Below are 25,768 nucleotides of genomic sequence, written 5' to 3'. Positions count from 1 at the left end.
AAAACATGGGTAGGTTTTCCAGCTCGATCTGTTGCCAGCCAGCTGAATTCCACAAACATCAGGGCTGGAATTTCCCAAACTCCCAAGAGTGCATTCCTGTGTGTGATTTACCGGTCTCGTTGCACCCGACTTCGTGGCACTCGAGACTTCTTATGAGATTCAGCCGAAACTTGCGAGACACCAATATCCCAGCACTCCCTCAATACTGACCCACCGACTGTGCAGCATTTTCTCAGTACTGACACATCAACAGCGCAGCACTCCCTCCGTACTGACCAAACAACAGCGCAGCACTCCCTCAGTACTGACCCAACAGTGCAGCATTCCCTCAATACTGACCTACCAACAGTGCAGCACTCTGTCAGTATTGATCCACCAACAGTGCAGCACTCCCGCAGTGCTGACCCACCAACAGTGCAGCATTCCCTCATTGCTGACCCACCAACAGTGCAGCACTCCCTCAGCACTGACACTCGCACGGTGCAGCATTCCCTCAGTACTGATCCTCCAACAAGTGTAGCATTCCCTCAGTACTGAACATCTGACAGTGCAGCACTCCCTCAGTACTGACCCTCTGACAGTGCAGCACTCCCTCAGTACTGACTCTCTGACAATGTAGCACTCCCTCAGTACTGAACATCTGACAGTGCAGCACTCCCTCAATACTGACCCTCTGACAGTGCAACACTCCCTCAGTACTGACCTTCTGACAGTGCAGCACTCCCTCAATACTGACCCTCTGACAGTGCAACACTCCCTCAGTACTGACCTTCTGACAATGCAGCACTCCCTCAGCACTGACCCTCTGACAGTGCAGTACTCCCTCAGTACTGACCCTCTGACAGTGCAACACTCCCTCAGTACTGACCTTCTGACAATGCAGTGCTCCCTCAGTACTGACCCTCTGACAGTGCAGCACTCCCTCAGTACTGACTCTCTGACAATGTAGCACTCCCTCAGTACTGAACATCTGACAGTGCAGTACTCCCTCAGTACTGACTCTGACAATGTAGCACTCCCTCAGTACTGAACATCTGACAGTGCAGCACTCCCTCAATACTGACCCTCTGACAGTGCAACACTCCCTCAGTACTGACCTTCTGACAATGCAGCACTCCCTCAGCACTGACCCTCTGACAGTGCAACACTCCCTCAGTACTGACCCTCTGACAGTGCAGCACTCCCTCAGTACTGACCCTCTGACAGTGCAACACTCCCTCAGTACTGACCCTCTGACAGTGCAGCACTCCCTCAGTACTGACTCTGACAATGTAGCATTCCCTCAGTACTGAACATCTGACAGTGCAGTACTCCCTCAGTACTGACCTTCTGACAATGCAGTGCTCCCTCAGTACTGACCCTCGCACAGTGCAGCAGTCCCTACTGACCCATGCACAGTACAGTACTCTCCAGTACTGCACCCCCAGTAGGAATATCAACCTTGATTATGGGCTCAGTTATCTGGAATGGAGCTTCAATCGAGAATCCTCTGATGTTAAAAGCAGAGAGAGTGTTCCCCTCTGACCCCTGGCTGTGATCTTATCCATCTGCATTCAAAATTTTAAACTTGATTTTCAAACAAAGCGAACACCCAAAGAACCAGGCCATCGACAGAAACCATCACTTGTGGACCCAGAAATGAATGAAACTAAGGCAACTGTCCGGGGGTGGGGGGCAGTGAATCAACTTTGTTCTTTTGATAGAATTGAGCCACTGTGGCAGCAAAGGGGTGAATCAACAATCAAATACCTTCCAGACGAAGAGAACACTGGGGTAGAGTTTTCTCTTTGCATCCAGCAATCAAGGTGCCTAAAACTCACTCATTTTATGACGTTTTTTTATCCCCCTGGTTTTCCGCTCAATGCGGAATCTGCCACGAACCAATGCAATTGGGAAATGTTCTAAAATAATTCAAAGATTTTGTTTGGAACAATATTGCATAGTGTTAACCTGATGTGGGTGAAAATGGGTTAATCACAATAACTAAACCCAGTGTTCGCATGCCACCTGCAAGGAATCTCCAGAGAAAAGATTGAAAATAAATTTGAAAAATAGATACAGTGCCACATGCTAGTTAGATTGGGTTAGAGTAGATAGCTGATTAACACATTTTTAAAATTATATGTTTTGGTTTACCCACAATAAGAACAGGTGAGTTCTAGACAATCAGTGAGGTCCTCCTCACACGGCTCAATCTGATTTTAGCCTTTACCTGGTTTATATTTGATTCCTGGAACATGAATGCTAGCATGGACCAGTTGGACCAAATGGCCTGTGTCATATATGTTCTAAATAATTCTGCGTCAAGAACCAAAACAGATGAACTCTGGATTGGTAAAACATCGGGCGGATAAATCAGGAGCGACCTTTTCCTTGCAAGTACCTCCACTCTCACCAATGGCTTTAGCAACTGGAAAATCCACGTGCTGCATTTGACATTTCCTGTGTAGCGAGAGTGATCTGAGCCTTGGAGGAAACATTAAAATATCACAAGAGAGCAGGGAATCAGCTGGGAGGCCCAGCCCTCAGTGGGACACAACATCAGGTGAAAGAACAATTTGCTTGCTTTCAGTCCCAGCAGCAGCCGTTGCTGAGCTCTTGAGCAAGCAGTGCTCACCCACCCTGTAAAATCCAGCCCATTAATTCGATTTCTCCCTCCACGGATACTGCCTAAATTACAGCATCTTCTGTTTATATTTGTAACATTTCATTAGCCAAGCGCTACTCTCCACACATCTAGGTATTAAAACAAGACTCCTGTGATGATATGCATAAGCTATTATGTAAATAATATAGATATGACCTCCAACCAGCAGGTGGCAGTAGAGAGCAACCAAGAGACACTGTTACCTTGGGGAGTCTGGTGATAGTCGTCGTAGTGGATAATCGCATTTATAGTAGCTCTTAGATAATTTATAGTCGTAATTTATAGTTAGTCGATTTTGATTATTTTCTTATTGTTTTCTGTCCCACGTTATTGTTTAAGAATAAGCATTTAACTAGTCACAAACTAAACGTTCTCGAGTGCACTAATTCTGTCCGGCCAAGCACCAGAACGTAACAACGCCGAGAGGCCTTTCTGCCTTTCCGACAAATCCAGCTTTAACATCCCTCTTGATACATTTTATTTACAACAGCAGAAGGTGCATTCCTGTTCCAGTGGGATTTCCATTCCCTTCTACACACAAGCCCTACAAAGGTAGTCACCTGAACCTTTTACTGGATTTATCAGATGAAGATCCAATTGCCTTTTTTGCTGCTGTCTTGCTTTCTTAAACAGGAGAGGTGGGTAACTTACATTAGCGGAAAGTTGAGAGGTGAGCGTTGCGACCTTCTCCTGGGATGTGTCTAACTCCCTTCGTAGCTTTCGAATTTGCTATTGTACAAGAGAGAAATACCCGAGTTTAAATCAGTGTTTCAGAAAGACACAAATGGATTCATGTGAGAGTCTAGTGGCGCAGTCACCAATCCCCGTCAACTGTGTCAACTCAACTGATATATGGTCCCTTGTGAAGCTCTTCACATCGTCCAACCATTTCACCAGCCATCCTTTCATTACAAATTCACCATGTTTCACCATGTGAATAAAATTATATAATTTTTATCCTTAATGTACATTATAGTTCATCTCAGAGTCAAAGGGTTGAAGACAATTGACAAAAGAAAAATTAAGCAGAGAGTTATAGTTATCTGGAAGGAGCTGCCTGAAAGGACACTAGAAGCCGATTCAATAGTAACATTAATATGGGAATTAGATAAATACTTGAAGGAAAAACATCTGTAAAGCTTGAGTGAAAGGACAGTGAAGTGGGACTAATTGGACAGATTGTTCAAAGAGCGAACACAGCACGATGGGCTGAATGGCCTCCTTATACTAGCAATGTACACAACGGGATTTAGAGCAAAGTTAAAACAAAACATTTAATTCATTTCCGGGTTGTGGATGTCGCTGGTTAGTTGCCCTTCAGAAGAGGTGGTGAGTTGCAGTCCTTGAGGTGTAGGTACACCCACTGTGCTGTTAGGGGCGGAGTTCCAAGATGTTGCCCCTGCGACAGTGAGGCAGTAGCGTGTGAATCCCTGGAGGAGACAGTCTCATCTCACTGCACGTTAACTTCCCATCAAGTGTAAATTTAGCAGAAAACTAATTTAAATGTTTGAAGTTTCACTGTACAGGTTTGTACCGAACTCAATTTTAATCATATCTGCCGAAGCCTCTCCTTAGTAGGGATGGGACTAAATGCTGGCCTAGCCAGCGATTCCCACAACCTATGAACAAATTTAAAAAGGCCCAAAATCTTTGGGAGCTTGGAGAGCAAGATTAGCGGACACATGAAAACACCACCGCTAAATTTCCCTTCAAGTCACAAAAACCATTCCAGCTTGGGCATTTAGCAGCCGTTCCTTCACTGTGACAGGGTCAAAATCCTGGAACTCTCTTCCTAACAGCACTGTGGGTGTACCACACTGGCCTCAGCAATTCCTTCTTAGGGGCAATTAGGGCCGGGCAATTAATTCTCGATTTGCCAGTGACACCCACATCCCCATGAATAATAACAATGAATAATAAAATAAAGAACACGGAGCCTCTCCTGTCCCTCTGAACTCTTACATATCCAATATGCACATGGATACTTCCAGAGTTTTAGTGCAAAGTCAAAGGTCATTTAGAGGCAAAACGTTAACTTTGTTTCTCTCCTCCCAGATGCTGCCAGGCCCATTGATCTTTTCCACCATTTTTTATTTAAGATTTCCAGCATCTGCGGTATTTTTCCTTTAAATTTTTAAAATAAATTTAGAGTACCCAATTAATTTTTTCCAATTAAGTGGCAATTTAGTGTGTTCAATCCACCTAGCCTGCACATCTTTGGGTTGTGGGGTAGAAACCCACGCAGACATGGGAAGAATGTGCAAACTCCACACGGACAGTGACCCAGAGCCGGGATCGAACCTGGGACATCGGCGCCGTGAGGGCTAACCACTTCGCCACCGTGCTGCCCTATTTTCCTTTTATTTTGGTACAAAGTAACTGGATTCAATGATTTCACAAGCTGATTTTTGACATGATCCATTTCCTACCTCTGAATGTGCTTTCTCTTCAGCCTAAAAAGAAAAGAGAAAAGTCTTTAATTAAACCAGTGAAATATTAGGTAGCATCGATAACTCTTTTGTCATTTAAAGATGGTGGCATATGGTAACCCTGTTGCATTCCCACCTCCGTCATAATTAGGTTCTGGGCAGGAAGGCCTGTGGTTGACCTTCCGACCCCTCTGCCAGTTGAAACCCTTAAGTAGCCAATTAGTGACCACTTAAAAGCCTCATCCCACTGCCACTGGTATTAACTCAACTGCAGATGTGGTCTGTCTGCAGCTAAAACCATGTGAGCAGCCTGTCACCCCTACCCCCCGCCACCCCAGTGCCTGATCGAGCTACTGGACATAGGAAAGAGGAAGGTCTGCTGAGAGCAACCTCCTCGCTTTTGATGCTGACCCGTCTGCCCCCACATGAAGCACTCCCCTCTCACATTACTTACCTTTGGCCAATGGAAATGTGTATCACAGGTGGTGATAATGTTAATAAAATCAAGAATAGAAAACAGAGAAGAGAGAAAAGTGTTTAATCATAAAATGGAACATATAGACTTATCCAGAGATGCCAACACTCTGGTGTAATTATTACCATCTTGCGCCTCATAAATTATGGAATGATTTCAATAATTAAGATGCATAGGTTCACTGACATGAACATCTGAGCTTTTAAACAGACTGAAACATATGAAAGCAGAGTTTACAATCCAAATTGCAGGGCTGGAGACGGTCACAGCAGTAGAATATCTGGAGTTAGTCATTTTCCACATGGATAAGGATTCTAAAAGAAAAGCACACTGGAGATGCACAGCCAAGGGAGCAAGGAGAGAGGTGATAGATCACCAGGATTGGAATGAGGTGTGATCGAGGCAACAGAGCTGGGTTAGGAAGGGGAGATCAGCAAGAAAACTATTGGGGAAACTGGTCCTAGAAATGGTGAAGACATGGGAATGCCATTCAACGTTGACGTAGGGGCAGAGACGAGTGATTTGTCAGGGATGTCATTCTTACATGTCCAGCTTTGTAAGGAGGTGGCAGTGAGGGGTTAAAGCTTAGCTCAGTATCAATCCTTTTTCAACTCAAAATAAGAAAGACTTACATTCCTATCAAACCTTTACTGTCTTTTGAGGAAGGTGAAAGGGAGCTCAACGTCCAAGTGCCTTGGCCAATATTTATCACTCAACTATCACTTCAAAAAAGCAGATCATCAGCTCATTATCACACTGATGTTTGTGGGAGTTCGATACACATAAATTGGCAGCCGTGCTTCTGCAAACTACACGTCAAATTGCCCCTCATTAGCTGTGAAATGCTTTGCGATACCTTGAGATTGTGAAACGTGCAATACAAATGCAAGTCTTCTCTTTCTTTGTTTCATGCCACAGTGCTGAGTGTCCAATCACATTGAAGCACGGCAGAGTATCCTGGGGATGGTACGCTGCTACAAAATATACATGTTTGTTCTTCCACAGTTCATTCATCTGCAGATCCCTGGGGGATTTTCAAAATAGCCCAATGATCGGTGAGGAAATTTAAAACTAATATGCTTGTCAGACCCAGTTGCTATGGTGATTAAGCACCCTGATGGCCTTAATTAAAATCCTGGGTTTGGTCTTTACAGACTTGGTTCCCGTGGCAGACGGGCTTTACTCACTCTTGGCAGAACGGTTAGCTAAGTTCAGTGTCACTTGGCTGATTCGCACACAGCTCGCAGGGTGGGAAGTCCTGTCAGGAGGGTGTGAAGCTGCACTGACAGTAACCATGGAAATAATCATGTCCTGATGTGAGCCAGCCTGTCAGAACACAAGGTGACAGTGCGGACTCGAATACATTAATCCCCTCTCTCTCCCTCTCAGCCCTGGTAAATCAAAGCGGACGTGATTCCTTTGTCAGAACAAGATTCCTCACACGAGGAAAGAAAACTTGCACTTAACCAGTCTTTCTCATTCGGTTAGGATATCCCTAAAACACTTTACAGTAATTTATAATGTAGAAAGCACAGAAACCAATTTACACACAGCAAGCTCCCACAAACAGGAATGTGATAATGCCAAAAATATCTGTTTTAGTGAAATTCTGGAATAAATATTGGTCTGCACAACTCTCCCCATTTTCAAAATATTGGCACGGGATCTTTTGTCTGACATGGCAATTGGAGCCATTGTTACCATTTCATCCACAAGTCACCATCTCCAAGTGTTCACCTAGATTCTGAACATACAAGTTTCTGCCTCAGAGGCTAGGATGCTCATCACTGAGACACAGGTGATGGAGGCAGGAAATCAGCCTGGGGATGGTGAAGGGTGGGGTAGGTATGAGGTGAGGGGAAACATACACGAGACCAGAGTCGGTTGGGCGGAGGGTGTCTGCTGTGAAGTGGAACTGACCAGTTTTCAGTCATCGGACAGAGTCGGAACGAGGATCCAGAAAGGAGGGTCTGGATTCTCCGATTTGGAGACTATGGCCGGGATTCTACAATCCCGCAGCCAAGTTCTGACGCCAGCGTGAAAAGCGGTGCCAACCACTCCGGCGTCAACGGTCCCGATATTGAGGAATGCTCCCCTTCCTAAGGGGCTAAGTCGGCACTGGAGTGGTCCCCGCAGCTCCAGTTGGCTCGAGTTCACGCATGGGTTCCCGTCTTGGCGCCGGCCCCCGGGCCATATGGCAGAGCCCTACAGGGGCCCGGCGCGGAGGAACATAGGTCCCCACGGAACCAGCCCACCCGCCGATCGCGGGCCAGGCCACCGTGCCCCCCCCCCTCCAGGATGGCCCCCGCAGACACACCTTCCAGGTCCCACAGTGTGGGACCTGAGTAACCCACGCCGGCGGGACTCAGACGAACCCGGCGGCCACTCGGCTCATCGTGGCTCGGAGAATCGCCGGGCGGGCCGCTTTCAACGGCCCCAGACCGGTGTGGTGGCGATCCCTTGGACACCCGAGAATTGGCGCCAGAGAATAGGTTAGCCGGCGTCGGGGTGGCGGGGCACGATTCCCCGTCCCCCGGGGATCCCGTGGACACCCCCGACCTGGCGCGGGGTCGGAGAATCCCGGCATATGTCTCGAAGGCGTTGTGGGAACGGTGGAGTTTTACAACCGAAAAATCGGTGCAAAATGGCCACCGATCCTCTATCTGCTGGGGGGCTAGCAGGCAGGCAGCATAGAGCACCTGGCTCTAGCTTCCAATATGGCCGGAGAATTGCCGGGTCTGTGGCCGTGCATACGCACAGTGGCGGCCTGCAGCGGCAGAGTAGTGCCCCTCCTTTGGCCAGGCTCGCCATCCCTGGACCACCCCTATCAGTGCCCCCAGCCCCTGCCACAGCCCCCCACTGCCCACGGACTGGCTCTCCCCCGACTTAGTCCGCAGCCACCACCACGAGTTCCTGAAAATAAAATGGCATGAGAGACCCACGCCGCCGGGAACGCAGCCGGACTTCCAAGACAGCACTGCAACTTCACTGAGTTGATAGGGTAAATAGAGCGGAACTTCTCGAGGTCAGTTAGGGATGGGCATTAAATGCTGGCCTAGCCAGCCAAACCCACATGAAACAAAATTCCTCTGGTGGGAGAGTCCAGAACAAGGGGGCAGAAATTCGAGCCAGGTCATTCAGAGGTGATGCGAGGAAACACTTCCTCGCACAAAGGAAGAGTGGAAATCTGGAACTCCCTCCCCAAAGAAGCTGTTAAGGCTCGGGGGTTAATAAAACATTTTCAAACTTGGATTGATAGACTTTTTGGTGGACATGATTATTTAGGTTCACTGAACCAAAGTAGATAAAATATGTTTAGTTGGAGATCAAACGTAATCTGATTGATTGGAGGAACAGGCCTGAGAACTAAATTGTCTCCTCCTGTTCACATGTCACAAGAGAACACAAATTATTTGACGTCCCTATGTTTCTCTTACAATATAATGTGCCTGTTACATTCCAGAAATGATTGGCCAAACCTGGTTTCCACATCAATGGCCAGAGGTTACTGACCTGGAACTCCTGCATCCAACCATCTGACTGGGTGGAAGGGGATTCCGCACAACTCACTGTGGGTGTCAGATCGAGTCACATACTGTGCAGCCTGACACAAGGGGCGGGATTCTCCGACCCTCCGTGCCGGAATCACGCCCGGCATGACGGCGGAGAGTAGCCGTTCACGCCGTAAATCCGGAGTGACGGCGCTTCCGCGATTCTCCGCGGACCCGGCGGTCCCACGTGCGCGGTCGACGCGGCGCCGGTCGGGGGCCATTGGAACAGGCCCCCGCAGCCATTCTCCGCAGTCGACAGGCCGAACCCCCGCCAGCGTGGTTTTCAGAAGCTGAGACCCGCGCCCGCAGTGGTGGTCCTGGTGGGGGGTATCTGACTCCGGGGGGGGGCCTCCGGGGGCGACCGATCGGCGGGCCATCGTGATCGGGGAGGGACCTACCTTCCTCTGTGCGGGCCCGTTGTGTGGCTCCGCCAAGATGGGCTGCCGCGTGCATGTGCGGCCGCGCAGTCTGGACAGCAGGGCCCCGCCGGCAGCCAGAGCTGCGGGTTGCATGCCATGCTGGCCCCCTGGAAAATGGGGAATCACCCCAGACCTTCGAGGAAAAAGTCCGGAGTAATTCTCGCCCATTTTCCGACGGGCGCGGGGATTTAGTCCCCAGAAGGGAGAATCCCGCCCAAGATCTCTGAGCAAAAATATTGGACCTTCCACAAGACAATGCCAGGACTGAGAGGTTATAGCAATCAGGAAAGAGTGAAGAGGTTGGGCTCTTTGCTCCTTAAAAGAGAAGCCTGGGGATTGAGCTGACAATTCTTCGTATTATGAGGGAATTGATGGTGTTCATGTAGAGAAGATGCTTCTCTTTGTGGAGGCAATCCAGAACTAGGGGTCCTCTTGCCCTCATTGTGCTCTTACCAGCTCGCACTTGCAGCAATAACAGGGCAAAAGGTTTTCCTGCTTATCGACGATTGAAAGTAGTCTTAAAGAATGGAACAGATTGAGGACCATTCAGATATAGCATAAACGTTTGTCATTACGGAAAGTCAAGATGAAATACTGGGATACAGAGAAAATAGAAGCGGGGGAGGCCATTTGGCCCTTTGACAATGATCATGTAGCACTGGGCAATTAAGCCCGAATCTTCGGTCCGTGCTCAAAGCACCGTGGGATGTTTTACTTTGTTGGAAGTGCTGGATAAATGTGAGTTGTTGTTATTGTCTTTCAATTTTTGATCTCAACCTTACGTGGTCAGTTTGAGCATAGGCTATTGAAGGTCAATGTGATGACGTTCTTGGTTTTTAAACTCTCTTCGCTCATTCTCACTGACCGTCAATCCACTTGAAGTGGCCCAGTCAACTCTGCTCATTCTACATTACTATTAACTGTCAAGTGGGTTGTTCATTCACTTTGTCCAGAAGTGAAGAGCCAGAGAATATGGACAAAGTTTTGTGGGGGCGGAGGGCGGTATTCAAAACCAGTCTGTGGAACGATTATTTCAGGGAGTGGGTCGTCAATGGCACACTGGATGCGAGAGAACCTTGCACTGGTGGCGAAGTCTCTGGCCCATTCGGCCTGGCTGACTTAGTCTGTCCAGAACTGAATAAATCTGCTCACACACCTGAACAGGGCATCAGTTGACAAATTGTTACATCTATGTACAGCTGACTGAGAGACTCCACAGAGATCACCCACAGTTCCCTGGGAGGATCCAGAGGCATAGAAATTTAATGCCACAGTGACCTTCAGAGCCACAGGCATTGGACGTACACCGACACAATTGGAGGCTATCTCGGGCCCAATCATCTGGAAGATGCTCGTCGCGGCTTCCATTGAAAGTCAGAGTATCCTGTAGCACTGCATCTCTATCATGTCCAGGTATTGGATTGCTGTCTGCACACCCTGGCAGCTGGGTCTCCTTGTCCTCACTGCTGTTTCTCATGGCCTTGTGCCTCGACCTCTGCCCAGGGGGGATGCCAGCAGCCACCAGGCCTCCACCCTCTTTGTTAGAGAACCAAACCTCCATGGCCAGAGGACAGTAATGTCCAGATGTCTCCGCACTGTGCTGAGCCCAACACAGAAAACATTCTCTCAAAACTACAAAACACCAACTCAACCCTCTCCCTGAAACTCCCAACTCCTCATCCAGCATTTGCTACTATTCCCTTTTATTCAACCATTGAATCTAATCGGCCTCCGTGTTTCCCGTGTGCCCAGCTTGAAATAGAATGGGGAACGTAAAATGTTGGTCAATTAGGGTTTTAGACCCCTCAACAAGCAGGATAATTGTCGGTGGATATGCTCCCGAACCGCACCTGCGCTCGCCGACCGAGATATCGTGTGAGTGGTGACATTGGGATACGTGTCTGTCTAGTGGACGTAAAATCCTACCCAGAGAGTAGTGAGAATGTGGAACTCACTATCACAGGGAGTGGTTGAAGTGAATATTGTAGACAAACGGGGAAACTAGATAAGCATATGAGGGAACATGTGATCGAGATTATGTTGATGGATGAGGGAGGATGGGCGGGCAGTGTGAACACCAGCATATGTTGGGCTAAATGACCTGTTTCCGTGCTCTTTCTATATAATTTTTTCTGCGCTGTTACTGTGCTGTTACACTGTAAATTCACAACCCAGCACCAAATAACCCCAGATCATCTATATTTAGCAGTGATACTTACTGTTGAGTAAAGAGATGATGTGCTTGAAACCAGTGATAGTGATGATCCAAGGACTATAAAAGACAAGGAGGCAGATCATTCGGTATTCGATTACAAATGTAGAACATAAGTCTTATTGGATCCATACCACATGAAACTGTCGGTCACAATAGAATTCACTGAGCTCAGATCATACATTCTTTAATGAAATAGAGGGATGGAACAGTTTTCCTCAAGTGTTATATTTCTAATCTTAGCGATGTCCTTACTCGTTTGGGCAGAGGGTACATCAGAAAACACGTAACATGACTGATTGACCACTAAAGTTCCTCTTCTAGTTTTCAATTCAAGAGCAGCAGGAGTGTGGGCAGACAGCCTGACAGTGACTTGTAAAAATACATCCGTGTAATGATTATCTTTTCATTGGGAGGCACTGTACCACAGAAAGAAGGGAATGAAAATCTGGAATTTGCCTCCCTAATTGATGCAGGAACAATTGGAGCATCCGGAGGGACAGATTTTTAATCAGTAAAAGTATCAAGGAATGTGCAGTAAAGGCAGGTAAATGCTATTGAGGTACTTGTTCAGCTGATCTAACTACATGGCTGAACAGGCTTGTGAGGCTCCATGGCCTTCTCTTGTTCCTCTGTTCCAAACCAATTACCTTCAGTATTGATAAGTTTTATTCTCAAGGGCATGAATTTTGAGTTAAGCAACAGGAACATTGAATTTTACTAAAATAAACAAAAACAGGTGCTTCCAAAGGATCCTTATTCATCTGAAAGGACCCATTAAATATCCCAGATTTATGTCACAAAACTACTGGCAGAGGGCACCTCAGGGTTTATTAAATCAATTATTGCATGTTCAAAATCATATTTCTGCATTATAAACCTACATTACATTGGGACCGCAACTGTTAGAACTGACAGTTTGTTTCATGGATTCCAGTGGATGCTGGAATCTGAAACCAAAAGAGAAAATGCTGGAAAATCTCAACAGGTCTGGCAGCATCTGTAGGGAGAGAAAAGAGCTAACGTTTTGAGTCCAGATGATCCTTTGTCAAAGCCTACAGATGCTGCCAGACCTGCTGAGATTTTCCAGCATTTTCTCTTTTGGTTTCAGCTTGTTTCATGGTAGTGCCCTTATGAAACATTGCATGTTGACGTCATTTGATTTGGTCTCTGGAATTCAGGTGGGTCAGGGAGTTGATGCTGGGTGTCCTTTGCTGATGATAATCTTGCCACATCGGTTAATTGTCTGGTTGTGCCTGAGGGTGGTTCACCGTTGGTGTTCTAGTTTCTCCTTAGAAGATGTTGGATTTAGGGGCAGCACGGTGGCACAGTGGTTAGCATTGTTGCCTCACGGCGCCAAGGTCCCAGGTTCAATCCCGGCTCAGGGACACTGTCCGTGTGGAGTTTGCACATTCTCCCCGTGTTTGCGTGGGTTTCGCCCCCACAACCTAAAGATGTACAGGGTAGGTGGATTGGTCACATTAAATTGCCCCTTAATTGGAAAAAATGAATTGGGTACTCTAAATTTTTTTTTAAAGTTGTTGGATTTTGAACATTTACAAGTGTATTCCTGATCTCTCACCTTACTTCAATTATGTGGAGAGACTGGAGAAGCTCAGATTGTTCTCCTTAATGTAGAGTGGATTAATGGAGAATCAATAGACATGTTCAAAATGAGGAGAAAATGTTGTCATTGACAGGAAGGTCAGTTATCGAGATTCCCCTTAACTATCTCTCTCCTTTTCACCTCAGCCATTCCCTGTGATAGCGAGTTCCACATTCTCACCATCCACTGGGGAAAGAAGTTTCTTCTGAATCCCCACTTGGATTCCTTGGTGACCATCTTATATTCATGGCCTCTATATGTTGCTAGTCCTCACATGTGGAAGCAACTCTCCAGATCTCCTCTTTCAAAACCTTTAATTATTTCAAAGGCACAATTTGGTGACCAATCAGCCCTTTCTTTCCATGGTTAGATTCTCTGACAACAGGTCCTCACTTCAATCAGCCACTTCAATCAGCAAATTGAATGTAAAATAGAAGCTGAATTGGTCTGGAGAGATATCTACATTTAGAAATCGTAGATGGGCACGCTGGTGCAGTGGTTAGCACAGCTGCCTCACGGCGCCAAGGACTCGGGTTCAATCCTGGCCCCAGGTCACTGTCTGTGTGGAGTTTGCACAATCTCCCCGTGTCTCCATGGGTCTCACCCCCACAAGCCAAAGATGTGCAGGGTAGGTGGATTGGCCACGCTAAATTGCCCCTAATTGGAAATCATGTGGGGCAAAATTCTCCGTAATCGGCGCGATGTCCGCTGGCCGGCGCCAAAAACGGCGCAAATCAGTCCGGCATCGCGCCGCCCCAAAGGTGCGGAATCCTCCGCATCTTGAGCGGCCGAGCCCTAACCTTGAGGGGCTAGGCCCGCGCCGGACTGATTTCCGCCCCGCCAGCTGGCGGGAAAGGTCTTTGGTGCCCCGCCAGCTGGCGCGGAAATGACATTGCCGGGCGGTGCATGCGCGGGAGCATCAGTGGCTGCTCACGGCATCCCCGCGCATGCGCTGTGGAGGGGTCTCTTCCGCCTCCGCCATTGTGGAGACCGTGGCGAAGGCGGAAGGAAAAGAGTGCCCCCACGGCACAGGCCCGCCCGCGGATCGGTGGGCCCTGATCGCGGGCCAGGCCACCGTGGGGGCACCCCCCGGGGCCAGATCGCCACGCGCCCCCCTCAGGACCCCAGAGCCCGCCCGCGCTGCCTTGTCCCACCGGTAAGAGAGATGGTTTAATCCACGCCGGCGGGACAGGCATTCGAGCAGCGGGACTTCGGCCCATCCGGGCCGGAGAATCGCTGGGGGGATTCCCGCCCCCGCCGAATATCCGGTGCCAGAGAATTCGGCAACCGGCGGGGGCGGGATTCACGCCAGCCCCCAGCGATTTTCCAACCCGGCGGGGGGGTCGGAGAATCCCGCCCCATTTTTAAGAAAAGAAATCGGAATCAAATGGTGAAACTGTCATAACCTCGATCACATGCTCCCTCATATGCTTATCTAGTTTCCCCGTTTAACTACAATATTCGCTTTGGTGAAAAGCAACTGACATCTCAATGCTAGCTTTCACACCAGAGTCACTTTGCAGCCTCAGGGATGCACATACCTAGTCCTTGCCAGTTGTTCTGTTTGAACTGGGTTTGCAGTGTTGCAGTGACTAGGTAGATCTGTGTGGTGGAAGGACATTGGAGGAAATGCACATTAACAGCAGAGACACTTGGCAAGGTAGCTGTGCTCCTACATTCACAGTTTAACAAACTGCATTGCTGCTGAGGGGTTCCGTTCAATGATAGCAGGTGCACGTGCCTGGTCAGACAACCCTCGAAGCAGGACACATGCACTCTGAACACTCACCCACAACCCGCTCTTCACACATCATGCAAATCTTAATCTGCATAATCTGGCATTTATAATAAATGGCTGTGATTTTCTGCTTGTTTGTGCTAAGAATATAGGGGCAATGTGATAGAAATGGCCGCATTTGTGCCAGTGTCAGGACATTTCAGAAATGAGTTATGTGCAAATCCACTTAATATTCATGTTTTTTGTGATCTTTCATAGTCATTCAAGGTAGAAAATAGGAGAATCATCGATGGCCCCAATCATTTTCCGTGGCATACAACAGTCAGTCAGCATGTTAAGTTGCTAAGAAATTGATTGGTGTACACCAATTAAACAATTGAATGCATCGTCTGGGTTTTTGAAGTCAGTTTCTGTGGTTTTAAATCAGGTTACCCACATGTAGAGGACTGGGCACTCTAATTAAAAATATTAAGTAATAATAACTTCTGCCGCTGGTGGAAACTCTATCTCAGTATCTTTCCATCCTTTTCATTTACTCCTGGTTGAAATGACGAAAAGGAAACCCCACAAATACGGAAATATACAAACCTTCTTCCATGCTGCCCCGGAATGATCCGGATCTGCTCATTGTCCTCGGTCTTTCTTCCAGGGAATTGGCACTTCCGCACAGCTGGGAATCTCCGTACAGGTCAAATGAGGAATCCTGTGTGGGAATGCTGTTTGAACGCATCATGCTGGTGCCTGCTAGATGAAACTGGGATATGGCTGTTGGGCTTACTGCAAATCAAAAACAAATATAAATCTTAGCACATTACATAGAACATACAGTGCAGAAGGAGGCCATTCGGCCCATCGAGTCTGCACCGGCCCACCCAAGCCCTCACTTCCACCCTATCCCTGTAACCCAATAACCCCTCCTAACCTTTTTGGTCACTCAGGGCAATTTATTATGGCCAATCCACCTAACTTGCACGTCTTTGGACTGTGGGAGGAAACCGGAGCACCCAGAGGAAACCCACACAGACACAGGGAGAATGTGCAGATTCCGCACAGACAGAGACCCAGTGGGGAATCGAACCTGGGACCCTGGCGCTGTGAAGCCACAGCGCTATCCACTTGTGCTAACGTGCTGCCCACCGGTAAGGCCGGTAAATCTCGCGAGAGGCCTCTCTATCGAGATCCCCCGAGGCTTCACAACTGGATCCCGCCTATTGTGAGATTTGCATATCCATTACATTAATATAGAACCTTAAATGTAGCAAAACACTGCAAGGATCTTCATAGGAGAGTAATCAGAATGAATTTGACCCCAAGCCACAGAGGAAAAAAAGGACAAGGTGACCAAATTAAGTGGGTTTTAAGGAGAATCTTAAAAGGAAGAAAGAGAAATTTGGGGAGGGAATTCCAGAGTTTAGGGCCTGGGCAGCTGAAGGCACGGCCACCAGTGGTCGTGCGATGGACATCGGGGGCTGTTCAATAGACCAGAATTATTGATGTTCACAAATGTAGTTCATTGATGTTTCCAAGCGCAGTGGTCAAATAGATCACCATTTCATAAAGAACAAACGGTTCAGTCAGTCTATTCTGATTATCCAAAGAATTGGAATCTTTGGCATTGCAATAAAAGTATAATGGTGTCTCTCAGGAGTGAATATTTTACACTTGTAAAAGCTGCCAATATATGTCTCTGATCAAAACAAAGAAATAGAAGCTGAATTTCATCAACCTGGAACAGGCCATGATAAGCAGAAGAGAAAAGAATATAATGTCCCATTGTGTACTGTGCAATACACAGGTGATACTTGTGTATACACAAACGGATTTAATCTAATTTAAGCTGAACGCCATATTTTTTGAAAAGCCATTATAAATACACTTCACCTCCCTCATAAAAGAAACATGAATGGACCTATAATGTGAGCTGGAAAAGTGAAACAGTTTATTTATAAGCAGAACTATCTTCCCTTGCTGCTTTAAGACTTACTGGGGCATGGATACAGCAGGAATTACTGATTAATTATATTAATAGTATTAATAAATCAAACCAGCTCTAATTATTCAGCACTTAACAGGCACTTTTCAGCCTTCCAGCCTCAACCATCGAGTTTGACAAGTGCAGATTATAGCCATTTTTCCCATTTTTTGGACATCAGCAGATGCTATGGACAGCGGAGGTTACTATGGACAGCGGCAGTTGCCATGGACAGCGGAGGTCGCTATGGACTGCGGCGGTTGCTATGGACAGCGGAGGTCACTATGGACAGCGGAGGTTACTATGGACAGTGGCAGTTGCTATGGACAGCGGAGGTCGCTATGGACTGCGGCGGTTGCTATGGACAGCGGAGGTCACTATGGACAGTGGCAGTTGCTATGGACAGCGGAGGTCACTATGGACAGCGGAGGTCACTATGGACAGCGGAGGTCACTATGGTCAGCAGCGGTTGCCATTTACACATCCTCAAGACTTTTTTTTACTTGTCCCATTACCATCTCCTTTGGTCTTACAATCATCCCTTTTGGTATCCTGGCCGCGATCTATCGGCCTCGTTGCGTCCAACTTGGGACGCAACAAGGCCGGTAAATCTCGCGAGAGGCTCCTCTAACTAGATCTCCCGAGGCTTCACGACTGGATCCCGGCTATTGAGAGATTTGCATATTCAAGTGAATAGTTAGGCTCACTTGAACAGGTTTGCACAGGTTGAATCTTGCCCTTGACGGGGATCGGGCCCCGGAGGTGACCTGCCCTTATGAGGTAGAGTATGGGGCTTGAGTACCCCTAATTGTTACATTGGGTCACGGGGGGGGGGGGGGGTCCGCAGGCAATGGTGGGGGCTTCAGAGATCGGGACGCCATCTTTCCTTCATTGGTGAGCTGAGTTCGATAGTGCAAGAAATGAGTCGAAGTGCGGCCTCGACAGAGTGTTTCTCACCTAGGCCTGGAAAAGAAGCAGAGTCCTGTTTAATAGCGGGGTCGTTCTTGTCGCTGTAAGTGCCAGGATAAACCCAGCTAAATGCTTCCAAAACGGGACTCTGTTTCTTTTCCATTAATCCGTGTATCCCTAATCTCTCCTGATTGACACCCCAAATTACACCTTCCCTTTTGTTCTTTACTCTTCTCTCTCATTTTTCATGCCTCTGTATTTGCTTCAACATTTTAAATCTCTAACATTCCAATTTTGATGAAAAATCACCGACCTGAAACATTGGGCGCGATTCTCCGAAATGGAGACAAAGTCCCGACGGCGGAATGAAAACCGGAGTGTTTCACTCCGGCGTTGGAGCCCGCTCCCAGTTCCCTATTCTCCCACCCCCGGGGGGCGAGGAGCAGCGTCGCGTATTTTACGCGTGCTGGGCCTTGGCGGCGCGTGAAAAGCAGCGCCGCGTCAATGACGCGGCCGGCGTCGCGTAAATGACGTCACCCGCGCATGCGCGTTGCCGTCCTCCTCGAGGCCACCCCGCAAGAAGATGGCGGATGGATCTTGCGGGTCGGCGGAAGAAAGAAGGTCCTCCTTTAGAGAGGCCGGCCCGCCAATCAGTGGGCACCGATCGTGGGCCAGACCCCATCGGAGGCCCCCACTGGTGCAGGAACCTCCCTCCCCCCCCCCCCCCCCCAGGCTGCCTCCCCAGTGTACCCGCGCAGTTCCCGCCGGCAGCGACCAGGTGTGGACGGTGCCAGTGGGAACCTGTCGCGTTGGGGCGGCCGCTCGGCCCATGCGGGCCGGAGAATCGCCGCTCTCCTTTTGCAAACGGCGAGCGGCGATTCTCGAGCGGCCAGCAATGATTCTCACAGCGCTGGTTTGGGGGGGGGAAATCACGTGCGGGTGTCGGGGCGGCGTGGCGGGACTCGCGCGGCGCCCCGGTGATTCTCCCACCCGGCGTGGGGGGGCGGGGGGGGGAGAAACTGTGTTTCTCTCTACAGATGCTGTCTGACCTGCTGAGTGTCTCCTGCATTTTAGGTTTTTACTTCAGATTTTCAACATCCCCAATATTTTGCTTCCAATTCCCTTCACAGAATCATCAAATGGTACTGCACAAGTGGAGGCCATTTGACCCATTCTGCCTGTGCTAGCTCTTTGAAGGAGCAAGTAACGTGCCCCACTCTTCCACCAGAGCCCTGAAAACATTTTCCCTTCGTATACTGAAGTGTCAAATAGCAATCTTTTGTGTTGTATCATTCTGTAATTCTACTTATCCAATTCCCTTTGTAAGGGCCCTTCCTGTTTATTCTCTTATTTCCCCTTTATTTTATTTTGCCGTTACCATTTTTGATCCATGGATGATTAATGGACAAGTATCTTTAAGTTAAGCAGCAGAGGGGAGTGAGGAATTGAGAAGTTACAGGGGAGAACAGGAGACCTCAGACTTTTCAGCATCAGAGAGAGATGGGGTGGGACTCGGTTCGGTGGCCAATGAATTTGCCAAAAGGCCATACTCTGCCCCGGAACAGGTGGTGACCCCAGTGGTTCTCAGAGACCTGAGAAAGCAGTTGAGTCTTAGGCACACAGAGACAATGGCCTGCTCACTCTCTCTCCTCCATGTTTTCTCCAAGAAAGCTGTATAACTGCAGTGTTTCTGAAGCTGCAGAGAGCTGAATGAATTAATCTACAGGGAAGACCATTAAGGGTTGCAAACAGAGACTTTGACCTCCAAGCTTACTGTGAAGGAAGATGTTCTAGAAAGCACAAGCTGAAACAAAGACTCTTTTTCCTTTTACTTATTATTTTACCCTTTGCTTCCCATCTATGTTTGTCTACCTTGTGAGTGTGTAGAGATAGTGGGGAAGTTAAAATGGAGGTAAGACTTAGATAATAGTTAACTAGTTGTATTGACTACATATTTCATTATAGTTCTTGTTCCAAATAAAAATTAATTGTGTTTAAATTTACAAACCTGGTGACTATAATTATTGGGCAGCTAAGGGTTATAACGACCTTATCTGTCCGGGGACCCTGACTTTAATTACTGAGGACTCTCACCAGAGTCCAACTGTTACCACATCCTTCGCCAAAATGAGTGATGGTAAATAATGACAGAGTGGGGAATGCCATTTTAACCACTTGCCCATTTCCTTTGTTTTCACTTGGAAAGAGTTAGAATTGTTTAGAGTTTAGATGATAGAAACTGCTACCTTGAACTTCAAGGCAATGCCACAGCCTCTCTAAGCAATACATATCTCACAATACTGAATTGATAGGTTAGTCACAATGTATTTCTCCAGCTGCCATATATAATATATCACTGCCATTTAAACTTGTCTGCAGCAATCGCCTTCTTCGCAAAAGAATTTCCCACATTGATATGAATCTACAGATTTAATTTGTGAAACCCACTGAAAATGTCAAGTCATCAAACTCTCCGTTACATTGAATTAGATCAAATTCACAGAAGAGAAACAGACCAACCAGCCAATCTGTTTCATGCCGGTATTTACGCTCCACGTGAAGCTCCTCCCAACCTGCATTCTTTGCCAGCTGTTTATCCAACTATTCACCTTAACCACCCCCTGTGGTATCTACATTGTCACCACTCTTTGGGTAAAAACATTTTTCCAGAATTCCTGATTGGATTTATTAGTCAGTGTCCTGTATTGAAAAACTCTATCACAAATGGAAACGGTGGGCTCGATTCAGTGACTGCACTGCGTGTGGCCCGAATCCAGGCGCAATGGATGAATCATGCATGAAATCAATTCGAGCTCCACGCTGGACACGAATCCTCATGCGAATCACACAACTCGCTCGCTGGGCACAATCTGGATCTCGCCCTCACTGTGAGACCCAGACCTGAATGGTGAAATGAGCCTGGGAGGTCTCGCCAGGGTGCCGTTTAGTACTGGCCCCCACAAATGTGGACCAGTCTCCCAGGCCATTGGAGACCCCCGGGTGACACCCTGGCATTCTCCCTGGCACCTGGACATCTTAACACTGTCAGGGTGCTTGGGTGGTACTTCCAGGGTGCTAGACTGGCAGCACCAGGTTGGCACTGCTATGAGTCAGGCCCAAGGGGGCCTTGCAGGTAGATTGTGGGGGGGGTGAGGTGGTTCCCGCCTCCCCAAGATTGGGAGAGTGGTGAGGGATTCAAAAGAATGTGGGGGCCTGAAAGGTAGGTGGGGGGAATCGGACCAGCCTCCCAAAATAATGCCCTGATCTACAAGGAGCTTGCTGGTGAGCTTCAGTATTTTGCCAGCAGGAAATCCCTGTGTGCGGCCTCGGTGGGGAAACTCCCCAAGGCCAAAAAGGCTTTTTCTCTGCATTGCAGCTGCTGAGGAACACCCTGTTAAACATGAGTCCGCTGAATCACACCCATCTCCTCGAGATTTAACTGAAAGAAAAACTCCTTCTTAAGACTTTTAGTAGGTCCCCCTTCAGCTTTCTCTTTTCTGTACAAGAGAGCTCCTGCCTATTCAATGTTTCCTGATATCTAAACATAAGTTAATGATGAAAACATTAATATCAGAACAGGGTACATTTTTGAATCCAATTTTACATTGTTTTAAAGGCAATTGCTTGCCAAATTCTTGAGAGAAGGTTGATGAAAAATGGTCGCACAGGTCAACGATCTCTCTGACACTAGGGTTAATTCCGTGTCCTCCACAGGTCATACACATTCTAAAGGACTGAGGCTTGGAGATGGAATCACAAGATGGGAGCCTCAATTCTTTGCTCTGTGTGCAATTACACAAATCCTTTTTAAAAGTGCAGGAGGCAGTGGGTGGGTGCGGTGCTGGAAATGTGGTGACCTATTCACAAGTCCATTGACTGTAGCGGGACCGAAAAATCCCACTGACAGGAAAGGCGGGAAAATTCCACACCATGGAGGTTCAATTGACTTTATGCGACACTATGATTGTGAGTCAAGGGCCTGTTTCCCATCTCTTCCCATGGTTATTTCCAGTGAACTCAATGGACAGTGATGTAAAAATGGGCTGTCCACTCTCTCTCGCCCATTTTTACACTATCGCATCAAGTCACAATCAATCCAGTCCCTCTGATAGGCTGGGTCAGCAGCGCCAAGAAACAATGAAATGGTTCACTCACCTAAATGAGTAAAATTGTAGGTTCCACTACAAGGGGATGAGATGGCAGAAGGCGAGGGCAGAGGTGATTGACTGATTGTGTCTTGAAGGCCTCCAGTCGAGTGAGAACGAAGCCATTCCTTGCCTTCCTCGTGGCTTGTTTGGCGGGATGACGGGGTGTACCTGCAAGGGATAATTATCAAGAAGATTTTAAATAGTTCCACCATCAAGCAAATCCATCATTGCTGTTACAACTTGAATTACATATACAGCACTTTTAACTTAGTAAAACATCCTGAGGTTCTTCACAGGAATCATGTAACAAAACAAAACTGACAGTCAGATGAAGATAGTAAGCCTGTAAGATAGTAAGACTGAAAACTTGGTCAAAGAGGTGGGTTTTAAGTAATGTCTTTAAAGAAGGAAAATTATTAGAGAGGGGGAGAGGTTTCTGGAGAGAATATGGCCAAGATCCCTGAAGGCACAGTTAAGGGGCAAAGGAAGCTGGGGATGCAAATGAGGCCAAGGTTGGGGAATGCAGAGATCTCAGAGGGTTGTGGGGCTAAACGAAATAGGGAGGGGTAAGGACATGGAGGGATTTAAAGACAAGGGTAAACATTTTAAAATTGTGCCATTGATAGACCAGAAGCCAGTGTAGGTCAGCGAGCACAGGAAGTGACAGATGAATGGGACTTGGTGTGGCCTCATTCTAAAATAGAAGATTAAACTATTTCTTCAAACAAACAACGAGGAAGAGCCACCAAGGAGCTTGAACACTGCGGAATAGCATGAAGCTGAAGCACTGACAAAATAATTAGACCACAAAACCAATTTGTGGTGTTTTGATGAATGATTTGCAGAGCATAAACAAAAAAAGAGACAAACTTAAGTAAACAAAAGTCCCTGCTCGTTTATTTTCACAGTATGCAATGAAAAGATCTTGCGTGATAACTTAATTAAAAACATCAAATCTACACAAAAGGACCTCATTAGTGGCTTTTTTTCCCTCGAAAAGTGAAAGCTGATGAGATACTAGATCAAAGAGTTTAAGATTACGAAGGGTAGACACAGAGATGAATCCACCTGTGGGCAGGGAGACCAGAACTCAGAAACATAAATAAAGCACAAGCCAGCCACTAATAAATCCAGTCACAAGTTCAGGAAAAACAGAGCGTGGTGAGAATATGGAACTCGCTGTCACAGGGAGTGGTTGTGGGTAGTAGGGGAATTAAGGAGAAGCTGAATAAACATGAGGGAGAAAGGAATAGAAGGGTATGCGGATAGGTTGAGAGGGTGAGGTGAAGAGGGAGTTGGAAGAGGTTCTTGCGGAGCATAAACATACGTATCAGATTATGTATTTTACCCTTTAACGCAATGCAATGTGATTGCAGAAACACAAATGAAGGCCAATCAGAGTTTCATTATTGTTTAGTCAGGAACGTTCCTGGGAATGTGAAAGTCGCAATAGTCCCCAAGGACTTTCGGCTGCTCTCCCCCTCAAAGGGGAGAGCTGACAGGTTGTGATTTAACCTGAGGGTCACCACACCTCAGGCGAGGAATAAGGTTGAGAAGACAGGGCCTTGGGGCTGGTTTAGCACACTCGGCTGAATCGCTGGCTTTTAAAGCAGACCAAGGCAGGTCAGCAAGCAGCACGGTTCAATTCCCGTACCAGCCTCCCCGAACAGGCGCCGGAATGTGGCGACTAGGGGCTTTTCACAGTAACTTCATTGAAGCCAATTTGTGACAATAAGCGATTTTCATTTCATTTCATGCTAACCACAGCCGGAATGGGAATTGAACCCATACGGTTAGTATCATTCTGCATCACTAACCAGCTGTCCAGCCAACTGAGCTAACCGACTGATGCACGATCAATGACCACTAAAGCGAGGTGGTAGTCCAACTGAAGGCTTTAATAAGCTAGATGTTTCCCCCAGCAGCTCAGGTACAGAAAGAAGGCTGTTGGGGCGGCACGGGCTCTTATACCCGCCTTGCAGGGCGGAGCTACCATACAGCTTGACCAATAGGAAACATACAATATCTACCAATGGTGTTCCAGCAATACCATGTACCGTAATACCTCTACACAGACTACCACATTCACCTCCTGTTAAAAAAGAGTCCGGTGGGGGTGATGGCTTGATACTACAAAATGGTAACGTGGTAGAAATTATAGTTATGGAGGTACCGTAATACCTCCGTACAGTGTTTTTGTCTTTTTGTCGTACTATTTACAGATTCACAATTAACTATATACACTTTAAAATGAAGCAATCAGTCGAATGGGGGTCCTGGTCGTTCTCTGCGATCGTCGGAGCCTCAGTGATGACGCCAGTGGAGGCTCGGGCGTCTGTGGCTCCGGGTGCGTGGCCTCGATCTCTGTGGCAGTTTCGACACCCCTAGAGGGCGCTGGTGAGGAAAACGGTTGACCTGGGAAGGAAGCGTCTGCGGGGTGCGTCGGTGAGAGGGGGGGCCTAGATGGGGCTGGCAGAAGGACCGATCCTCCTGGGAAGGGTGCGTCTGTAAGGAGGGTGGGATTGGTGGCTGGGGTGTGCGTGGGGATCCGGCGGGCGCCAGGTTTCGTAGGGAGACTGTATCTTGTCGGTCGTCGAGGTACTGGGAGTTAGCGTGGAGAAGATCGACCCTCTCGACCAACGGATCCGACTAGTGCGCCCGCACGTGTTTTCGGAGCTGGATGGGTCCGGGAGCTGCCAGTCAGCTTGGGAGCGAGGTCCCAGAGGAGGACTTCCTGGGGAAGACAAGGAGATGTTCGTGAGGTGTTTGGTTGGTTGTGGTACAAAGCAGTGACCGGATGGAGTGGAGGGCATCCGGGAGGACCTCCTGCCAGCGGGAGACTGGGAGATTCCTGGACCGTAGGGTCAGTAGGACGGTCTTCCAGACCGTTCCGTTCTCCATCTCTTCCTGTCCGTTACCCCGGGGGTTGTAACTGGGCGTCCTGCTCGAGGCGATGCCCTTGCTGAGCAGGAATTGACGCAGTTCGTCGCTCATAAAGGAGGACTCCCTGTCACTATGTATGTAGGCGGGGAACCCGAAAAGTGCAAAGATGCTATGGAGGGCCTTGATGACGGTAGTTGTGGTCATGTCGGGGCAGGGGATGGTGAATGGGAACCGGGAGTACTTGACAATCACATTCAGGAAGTACGTGTTGCAGTCGGGGAGGGGAGGGGGCCTTTGAAGTCCATACTGAGGTGTTCAAGGGACAGGAAGCCTTTATCAGGTGGGCTTTCTCTGGCCTGTAGAAGTGGGGTTTGCACTCCGCGCAGATTTGGCAGTCCCTGGTGGCTGTCCTGACCTCCTCGATGGAGTAGGGCAGGTTGTGGGTCTTGGTAAAGTGGAAGAAGCGAGTGACCCCCGGGAGGCAGACGTCCTCGTGGAGGGCTCAGAGGCGGTCCACTTGTGCGGTGGCACATGTGCCGCGGGACAGGGCGTCAGGAGGCTCGTTTAGCTTCCCGGGACGATACAAGATCTCGTAGTTATAGGTGGAGAGTTCGATCCTCCAGCGCAAGATCTTATCGTTTTTTATCTTGCCCCGCTGTGCATTATCGAACATGAAAGCAACCGACCGTTGGTCAGTGAGGAGAGTGAATCTCCTGCCGGCCAGGTAATGCCTCCAATGTCACACAGCTTCTACTATGGCCTGGGCCTCCTTTTCAACT

General features: G+C 48.0%; 1 protein-coding gene across 16 annotated transcripts in view; it reads right to left on the bottom strand.

The window, feature by feature from the left end:
- Positions 1-25,768, bottom strand: part of nav3 (neuron navigator 3) — a 1,340,243-nt gene that overhangs the window by 88,153 nt on the left and 1,226,322 nt on the right. For all 16 annotated transcript variants that reach the window (XM_072484719.1, XM_072484722.1, XM_072484724.1 and 13 more), the window contains 5 exons: positions 22,114-22,274; positions 15,666-15,854; positions 11,741-11,793; positions 5,077-5,100; positions 3,299-3,376 (listed from right to left, as the gene is read on the bottom strand). In XM_072484719.1, the coding sequence (XP_072340820.1) occupies positions 3,299-3,376; positions 5,077-5,100; positions 11,741-11,793; positions 15,666-15,854; positions 22,114-22,274 (505 nt within the window). The remainder of the gene's footprint in view (positions 1-3,298; positions 3,377-5,076; positions 5,101-11,740; positions 11,794-15,665; positions 15,855-22,113; positions 22,275-25,768) is intronic.

The sequence above is a fragment of the Scyliorhinus torazame genome, chromosome 19, assembly GCF_047496885.1.
Source record: "Scyliorhinus torazame isolate Kashiwa2021f chromosome 19, sScyTor2.1, whole genome shotgun sequence".
NCBI classification, from domain to species: Eukaryota; Metazoa; Chordata; class Chondrichthyes; order Carcharhiniformes; family Scyliorhinidae; genus Scyliorhinus; species Scyliorhinus torazame.
This window is presented reverse-complemented; position numbering and strand designations above follow the sequence as displayed.